The 9142-nt window shown below is 47.5% G+C and overlaps 1 protein-coding gene across 1 annotated transcript; it reads right to left on the bottom strand.

Moving 5' to 3' along the window:
• Positions 1-3312: 3312 nt before the first annotated feature.
• C34H11orf87 (chromosome 34 C11orf87 homolog) lies at positions 3313-5989 on the bottom strand. The gene is made up of 2 exons (XM_031443761.2): positions 5482-5989; positions 3313-4384 (listed from the first exon to the last, which is right to left on the bottom strand). The coding sequence occupies exon 2, from the start codon at positions 4120-4122 to the stop codon at positions 3520-3522; it is 603 nt and encodes a 200-aa protein (XP_031299621.1). The 5' UTR covers positions 4123-4384; positions 5482-5989; the 3' UTR covers positions 3313-3519.
• Between the last annotated feature and the right edge of the window lie 3153 nt (positions 5990-9142).

Genomic DNA, 9142 nt, shown 5'->3' with positions numbered 1-9142 from the left:
TGACATAATGGTATTCTCTCTCCAATTTTCTTATTTTTACAAACAATAAGAATCAAGCATGCCACCTTATGAATACTGAATGCAAGTGTAGAAGTTGAGCTGTAGCTATAGGGATTTGAAGCAATTAGTTTGACGGGACATCAGTGAATAAAATCCTTAAAATAAATTTATCTATTTCCAGATTGCCTTTTGTTTCATATAAAATGAAATCCAAAAATGCCCTGTTGGTCACATCCCAAACTCCTGAGACTACCAATTGAGCTCTGTAAGAAGCAAGGCTTTAAACAGGGTCTGTGCAATTTGCTTGGATATGTGCTTATTGCGGTAATTTGGTGTGGGGACTGGCATTACTAGAATTTCATGTAATTCCCTATCTCATAAAAAATCTCAAGTGATACCACCAGAAGCTTAGAGTTCTGAGCTTATTAACTCAGCACAAAATTTGACTCACAAGCTACATCATCTTTACACAAAGCACTATTAAAAATATTAAACCATAGTCAATTAATGGAGAAAGGCATACATATTTAAAGGTGCACAGTAAGAGCATATTACGGATCTGTACCCATGTTTAGAAGTATCAAGATCTTTTAAAACAATATACAGAGTTTTTTAATCTCTTGTTTTCTCTATTCCTTTGGGGAAAAATTATACAGGACAATTTCATAATTACCCCCCTAGAGTGTAAAGGCTGCTCCTTGAAAGGGGATTATTATTGCATGCCTTGAATGCACTATGATTCATAAGGCAAAAATGTATGAGTAGCTTCAGCACCAAGGAAATGGAGTCATCATCCAGCACTGCTCACAACAGAACATCTTATTGCTTTAATAAAATGGGAAATTATTCACTGTAAAAAGTGCACCAAATAAGGGGGATAAAGTGATATCTATGCACTTAGTGGAGCTCATTGGAAATGAGGAAGCTCCCTTCTGACTCCCTAATTCTATTCAAATTTCCAGTCCCTTAAGTCATTCTGTAATAACGTATTAAAGAACTACAGCTAGATGAGAGTGAGCTACAGAAATTAATGGACTTTCTTCTTTACAGTGCCTTAGTCATTCTGATGTACAGTGTAGAGCTCTGATGCACTAAAGGACTCCCTAGTGGCCTGAGGGAGTTAATGCACTCTTTTATCTATTACTAGGAAGTGACTAAGGCACTGGAGAGAATCTGGTTCATTGTTTAATATATTATACCCAAAGATTACACCTGGTCTTCCTTTTGTATTAAAACATGGAATGCTTAAATGATGACCCTCTGTGCTTCAGGAAGGACTTGAGCATCTAATGGGTGGTTAAAATTTATCTTATTAAATTATTGTTATAAAAGATGCAGACTGAGTTTGGGCAATTTAATAGACGACCTAAAACCTCAGAGGTAATATTTTCTCTGGATAAGAGCATATATGCCTAGAACCAAGACAGAGAATCTGGAACTACTAGTTCCTGGGGAGAGGGATGCACTTAGGGGCATCGTTGCCTTACACCTTGCAGGTGACTAAGGACTCTTTTGGTTGAGCTTTTTGTAGAACGTTCTTATTCATACATCTTCCAAATCTGTTCCCAAGAAAGGATGCCAATGCATATGATTGAGATTATAATATGCTTCTGGCCCCTTCTATCATCAACCCAAGGGAAACAAAGTGGTAAAGAACCATAGGTGGACACCATTTCTGACACAGCTGGCCTTGTCTAGCATTAGGAGAGAGAACAAAAACATTGATCTTTTTCTCTCACTTTCTTTTTTCTTACTTTTCCTTCATGCATTCAGTGAAGTTAGGTAAGCCAGACTGAGAAAGAGAAAGAGAGCCCTTCTTTTGCTGAATCTCAGATACAGACACAGATTTCTAACTAAACAAGCTGCAAACATTTTTATCCTACAAGCAGTTGGGTTTAACTTCTCTTGAAATTTGCATGTCCTGTCATCCAAATTGCCCAACATCCCCACCAGTCTCACCCTCAAACACATACAGTACAAGCAAGCACACACACCACTGCCTCCAGGTGGTAACTGCATGCAGGGAGGACTACAGGCACTGTTTAAATATTAACCATGTTTTAATAGATGGCATTCCTGCACATCCATTGTTTGTTTTCTGTTGTGGTTGTTTCTGTTATTCGCAAAAGAAATAAGAAAACATATGTGTCATCTTTTTATAACAGTCTACAACAGAGTAAGGTACAAAAGAACACTTCTGGAAACAGCAGAAGCCAGGCCTGCACCACTGAAATCTTCATCCAGTGGTAACCATTATATCAACAGCTTGAAATTAAGAACAGGAATATACAGTTTGAAGGATGTAGTACAGAACTATAGTTCGCTTCTGTATTTGGTACCAATATAATAAATATATAACAAAGATGCACTTGTTCTAAAAATTAAACATAAACATTCTGGTTGGTTAGATACTGCACTTTCAGTACTGCACATCACCTAATACTTTTTTCTTTTTACAAAAATGGTAACTTACGCAATGATTAATAATAAGAAAACCAATAGTACACTCAAACCCGATCGTAGAAAAAGAGGAAACCAACAAAAAGCTAGAATAGTCAGTATCCAAAACAGCCCCTCCTCCGCCTGCACAACCAAAGAAAGTAACCAGTTCTGTGAGACAATCTCAGCACCAGACCTGGCTGGACAGCTCCCGGATCCTTCGTGAATCCTGAAAACGCCACGAGTCAAAGGTGTACAGGTGGGGATGGGGCAGGGAACTAAAACAGTAGATTATTTCTTTTCCTTTTTATAACTCATTTAAAGATCTCTAATATATTTATGCTCGGCCAGCGAGGGACACTTTAAAAGTAAATTAAAATGCCTGGTCCTAGGAAAGAGAACGGTTGACTTAAAGGTGAGAAGAGGGTTGACTGGAGAGTGGTACCTGTCATAAACGTTTTTCTGGGGCTATCTCTGTGGCCTCTGTAGTCCTGGTGCTTAGTGAATACGTTTTCTTTATAATATACTATTGACTGAGCCCGGCTGAAAGTGGTAATGGGGGAAGGAGGGAAGCTAAAGGAAAAGTGAAAGCGTTGGGGGTGGAGGGTAACAAAGCTAACTGAACCTTAACTTGACAGCTATGTACAACACACCGGGCCCCTTCCACTCCCTTTGCTCTGAGTCAATGACTTTAATGTGTTTGGTAGCTTGTGCGGTTTCTCCTCCTCAATGTGGGGGGCTCAGGATGGAGGGGGAAGACGCATTCTTCGTTGACAATGAGAAATTATGTGATTTGTCATGCGCTTGGATTGTGTTATTAGTATTATAATAATTACTATAAATATTAATAATAAAGTATTGTTGTCAGCGTTATTTCTTCTTCCGAGACTTTCCTCGCCCAATATTTACAAATACCGCACAGTGCCTCGGCGGAGGAGAAACAGAGTAGAGGGAGGAAAAATAAGGAAAGGAGGAGGAGGAAGAGAGGCCACAGGAAAGTGGAAGAGGAAGGCCGGAGGAAAGAAAGCAAGGACGGCAAAGATGCTGGAAATGAGGAAGGGAAGAAGAGGGGCTAGACAATCAGGACAGTACCACCGTTTGCAAAAGGCCCTCGCCAGCTGTGTCCAAACAGGAGGAGGCTGCGTGTGCTCCTTGCGGACTGGGGGCCGGTGGTGGAGGCGAAGGAGCACAGGGCCCCCGGCACGGCAGGCCAGCGGACGAGGAGGAGGAAGCGTCGGGAGGGGCGCAGGAGGCAGAGTCCCGGGCCTGCCTCTCCAGCCGGGTTTCTTTTGCGTGGGTCGGGGCCTGGCCGCCCGCGGGCTGGAGCAGCCCCCTGCCGCCGCGGTTGCCGCTGCAGTGATCCCGCTCATATTCCTCCTGAGCCCTTTGCATCTTTCGCTTCTTCATCCTACGCTTATGGATGTGGAAGGTGGAGAGGGACAGCACGATGAGGCAGAAGATGAGGGTGACCAGGACAATCAGCACCAGCGTGGAGGAAAAGGACTGGAAGAGATGCTGTCCCACCTGAGTGATGCAGGTGCCGCCCCCGCCGCCGCCGCCGCCTGCGCCGGGGCCACGGGCGCTCGCGTTGCCGCTACCGCTGGCGTTGGGGGAAGCAAAGGTCCGGTTGAGGAGACACGGCGGCAGCGCCAGCCTCAGCTCCTTGGGCGCCCTGGCACTCATCGGCGCTGGGCTGGGAGGGGCCGGGCCCACCAGACTTCCTCTCTTGGGCACAAGGTTCTCACCAGCCAAGAAGAGGACGGAGCCCACGCCACCCAAAACTACTCCCCGGTGCGGGAGGAGGGGATGCGCGCGCGAGCGAAGGAGCGAGGGAGCAACTGCGGGCAAGCAAGCTGGCCAGGGAGCGAGCGGTGCCCAGGAGATCCTCTCCAGCCCCGCCTCGAACGCGTGTCTGCGCGCCCTTTTCCTCGGCCAAGGCACCAGGCTGCAAAGAGAACAGGCTTAGTTAGGATCCCGGCCGCTGACCAGGGGAGCGCGGAGAACCGGAATGATCACCGCCACTGCAAAGCGGCCCTCTGGGCACATTGCCTCAGCTGGGCGCTGCCCGTCTTCTCCGCAGCCCGCGGACCCCAGCCCGCCCGCCCCTGGCCGCGCACCAATGCCTCCAGTTCCGCGCTCGCGCCACTTGCCCACTTGCCGGGAAGGGGTCTGCGCCGGCCGCGGAGAAGCCGATTACTCAGCAGATAAGCAGCCTCCCTGCGCCCTCCACAACTTTCTAATTGCAACAGACACGCAGCCACCTCGGAACGCGGTCCCTGCTTCTCAGAGTACCGACTCTCCTGTTTCCTTCGCCCTCTCAATGGATGTCTTTGCCTGGATCCTACCCTTCCCAGCACCCACCCCGAGCCTCCGAGCCCCCTCCGGGTACGCAGTCCTCCCTTCTTTTCCCTCCTCCCCCAGATTCTCCCTCCCTGGACCGCGTCAGATCCCTTAGGTCCCATTCCCATGGGGGTAACCCTGGCGCCACATCCCACTCCGCCTCTGTCCGCGGCCGCGGCTGACGCGCACGATTGCGCTCCATTCTTTCTCCAGCCTTCTTCCCCGGTACCTCCCCCCCAGACAGAGAGAAAAAAAAAAAAAACCAGCTGAAGCACCTTTCTCGGCTAAAGCACATCCCTGCAAACGCCCCCTTCTCCCCATCCCCCTGTGCCCCCCACATGGCAATATTCTGCTTCTTCTAAGGGGGCTGGAAATGAAAGGGGGAGGGTTCCCACCCGCAAAGTTTGGGGAACGGACCTTCTCTCGGGCCTTCCCAGAACCAGCTCGAGGGCCTCGAGGCTCTTCCGGGGGACCAGAGCCAGGCAGACCTGCAGCGCGCAGCGGAGCCCCCTTGCCGCTCTCGAGAGGCGGCTGCAAACTGTTGCACTGCGGAGCAGCGAGGCGGCGCGCGAGCCCCGGCCGGGGCAGGGGCGGGGGCCGAGGCTACGGCCGGGGGTGCCTGCGCAGGCCGCCGGGGCTGCCCTACCCACTCGCGCCCGCTCACCCGGGCGCCCGGAGCTTTCGCCGCACCGCGTCCCTTACCTGGGGCCGCCAACTGGCTGCAGGGAGGGAGCCCCCGCCGCGCGGCTGCAGTGGCGGCTGCAGAAGGCGCGGAGTGAAGGGGCCAGAGACCAAGCCGCGCTGCCGCCGCCGCCGCCGCCGCCGCCGCTGCTTCGGGAAGCTCAGCTCGCAGCCTATTGCCAGAGAGGCCGGTGACGTCAGGCAGCCACCGACAGGGCTCCAAGCCACCCCTCAGGCCCCCACCCCACCCTCATACCCCAACTCCTCGTCCTGGTGGAGCGAGCCTCCGCCACACAGGTTCCCCGCCCCCTGCTGTTCCCCTGCAGGGGCCTGAGGGGCGTAGCCTCTACCCTGTGAGCAGCCCACCTTCCGCACTCCTATGCCTAGGAAGGGCTGAAGCTTCAGTTCTCTGGCTGCCGGATTCCTCACCCTCAGCCCATTCCCACGTGGTCCCAAGAACACATTTTCACGCTCTAGAGATCCACCTGCCCTCGGGGCACACAATGGGCTTCCTCCCTCTGCTGACGAGGATCTCCTCCCTCTCCAATCCTGCCTGTGCCGGCCTGGCTCTGAACAGAAAGTGCGTGCATGAGAGAGAGATTTCTGAACACAGCCGTGGGGGACCTGAAATACAAACCTGAACGTATATTTAACATCAAACAATCCAAATGAACTCTTTCCCCTCCATCGGAGTCTCCAACTTATTTTCACTCCATCCGACTCACGATCCTCGTCTCGTCTCACGCGTACACATCCCCAGGCCCAAGAATCATTCAGTGTATAAAGGCCCCTTCTATTCTGACAATCTAGACCCTTTTGAGCACACAAAGCACACAAAAGGCTTAGAAGGTAGGAAGAGGAAAATCACTCAGAGGAGTGCAGAGATGAACTGCCCTATGAAAATTCCGAGCGTTGTGCCTCTTACAAAATACCCCTTCATTGACCCTAATACTTGTTAAAGTGCTTGGTGCCTTTGTGCAGAATCAATAGCCTTTCAGCACAATGCACAGAACTTTCTGAAAGATTCTCATCAGCCCACCGAAATCTGGGCAGAAGCTAACCAACTATTGGTTCAGAACCCTTTAGAATAGCGCATTTGGTTACCGTAGCCAATTTCAAAGCAAAGTATTCTCATTTTTCTACTGGAGAAGCCAGCCTGGAACAGCAATTTCGAAGACTTGTATGATCTTTGAAGGCATTCAGGTTTCTTATGAAATGTGCGTTTCCTTCTTCCCTTCTCGTTTAAGTTCAACACAGTGTCTGTACAATCCTCACTTGCTAAATTGAATCCTGCAGACACACTGTCTTCCTGTTATGGGTCGGAATTTAGAGAGAGGAGGAATGCCTGATGCCCACCTATCTGCTTGCATTTGCAAGCCGAAGGTTTTGTAAGGAAGAGGATTTGACATGGGGTGGAGGAGGGGGTAAAAGGCTGTTTGTCTGTAATCTGTGTGTCCATTCTTTTGAGTCTGTGTTCCTATCTAGTCCTACTTCAACTTCTTTCTCTATCCTTGCCCATGTCTTATATAGAGAGAAAGAAATACATTTTCCCCAGAAATTCTGTTTTGATTTATTCAAATAAAAGTATCAGCTTTTTCTTCGTAATTGTTTCAATTAAAACAAAAATTATCTCTACTTAAGCTAATAGTGCAGTACACGCTGAATAATGCATGGTTTCTTGGGAGCACAGATTGCCAGAGTTACACAGTTAGTGATGGCCAGTGACCCCAGTGCTGGCTTAGCTCTCCTGCCTGGCATGAGGGTACCTATTGCCCTGCAAAAGCCACCTGCCACATTTGGGCAGTCTGACTTTGGTAGGCTCAAGGTATAGAATGGTGAGCTTTGTTTTCACCATGATCAGTAAGTGAGACTACACCAATGACGCTTGACATACAATGCCCATTTTTGCACATTTTCTTTGCCCCTGAAAAGTTAAGTCTAATCAACATTTTGTAAAGCAAATCCAATTTTGAATACTCCAAAAAGAGATCTGGCTATTTAAAGAGTCTCTTTAGAAAAAAACTGTCTTGTAAAGCAAAGAATCTTTACATAATTAGAATTAACTCTCACTGGTCTATCTGTTTTCTAGACTTAGAAGAGTGAGTTATCAGGTTTTCCCAGTGAGCAATGTACACACCTTTAAAATATGTTGTAAAGGGAATATAATACGTATGTTATGGGATTCCTTTTGCACACTGAGCTTCTAGGACATGTGATTAGGCTCCCATTTTATTCTTTTGTTATAAATGATAACCATCTGTTATACTAGGAGTGCTAAAAGTATCTGCACCATTTTACACAACTCTTGAAAAAACAAAGTCTTGCCTTAGGAAATTTACAGTCTATAGCCGATGAATGTGATACACAAGACAATGGTATTTAACTGGAAGTGATTTATGTAGGTTAAAGGCACCAACTTTCAGGTCAAAGCCCAGCACACATTTTTTTTCCTTTCTCTTTCAAGAAGAATAATCTGTGGGTTCATAATTTGTTTTTACCCAGAGAATAAATGTGCTAGATAGATAGATAGACATGGATGTCACTGGGTGGTATGGGTCAAGCCCCAAGAATACCACCAGCAGCAAACAGGCACACCTTGTGGACTGCAGGAGTTGATCTCACTGAACTGCTATATGATTTTGGCACAATAGCAAGACTTCTTCCAGACAGCAGGTTGCCACTGTTTTTGCCACCAAACTTCTCAGGCCATGCTTCCAAGACTGGAGGACCAAGAAGGCTTGAGATTCCCATAATCTTGTCTTGTGATGGGAAAGCCCCTTTGGACTCTAGCACATTCCAAGTATTCAGCAACATATAACATTGCTCTCAAATCTGATGGGGAATTTCCATCTAGCTTAGAGAAAAGTGCCACACAAGCACCTAGCACTTCAATCCAAAAAAGGACTGAATCAATAACAAAACAACAAAATAAGAAATTCTATTATGATGATGATGATTTGCGAAACACCTACTATGTACCAGGCTGTACTAAACACTCCCTATAATAGCATTAAGTCTCAATGTAACCCTGCAAGGTTTTTTTTTTTTCCAAAATACAAAATTATGTATTTATTAATTCATTCACTTATTTGCTCAATGAAAATCTTTGAGTACCTGCCATATGTCAGGTGAGGAAACTAAAGCTCAGAGTAGCTAAAGACCACACCCAAGTCACTTACTAGTAAGTATAGTACTGGGATCAAACCCAAGCAGACTGATTTCAAAGTTAGTATTCTTTTCATGATTGGTGGTCTCTCTCTTTTTCTCCTTCACGCACATATGAACACACACACACATACACATCCCCCACACACATATCTCTGTCTCTATCTCTATTACAGTTTTATCTTTATCTCTATCTACCTTCAGTTGAGGAAGTTTAAGCGAGTAAAACTGAAGGAAAGCAGAGCTGTTGATCAAAACAGAGGAGGGGAGATGGGATGCCTCACCACGGGGTCCGCCCTTCTCCTCAGCAGCAGCCCACAGAATGCTCCGCACAGCCCCTTGGGATGGGCAGAGTCCACTCTGAAAACACTTTCACTGCTCTCGATCACCTAGGCAGGTCATTCCAGACCACAGTGCAGCGTGACACATACGAGGCTTGTTTTAGATTTACAGGAACTTTTCTAGAGGATGTTCAGTGGATCCTGCTCTGAATCACACATCGCGACCACTCTGGGTC

The sequence above is a fragment of the Camelus dromedarius genome, chromosome 34 (genome assembly GCF_036321535.1).
Source record: "Camelus dromedarius isolate mCamDro1 chromosome 34, mCamDro1.pat, whole genome shotgun sequence".
In the NCBI taxonomy this organism is placed as follows: Eukaryota; Metazoa; Chordata; class Mammalia; order Artiodactyla; family Camelidae; genus Camelus; species Camelus dromedarius.
The sequence above is the reverse complement of the archived record's forward strand: the minus strand, read 5'-3'. Positions and strand labels throughout refer to the sequence as shown.

What these genes read in the sequence shown, in the direction of transcription:
- C34H11orf87 (XM_031443761.2), bottom strand. Translation starts at nt 4,122, where the DNA reads ATGAGTGCCAGGGCGCCCAAGGAGCTGAGGCTGGCGCTGCCGCCGTGT.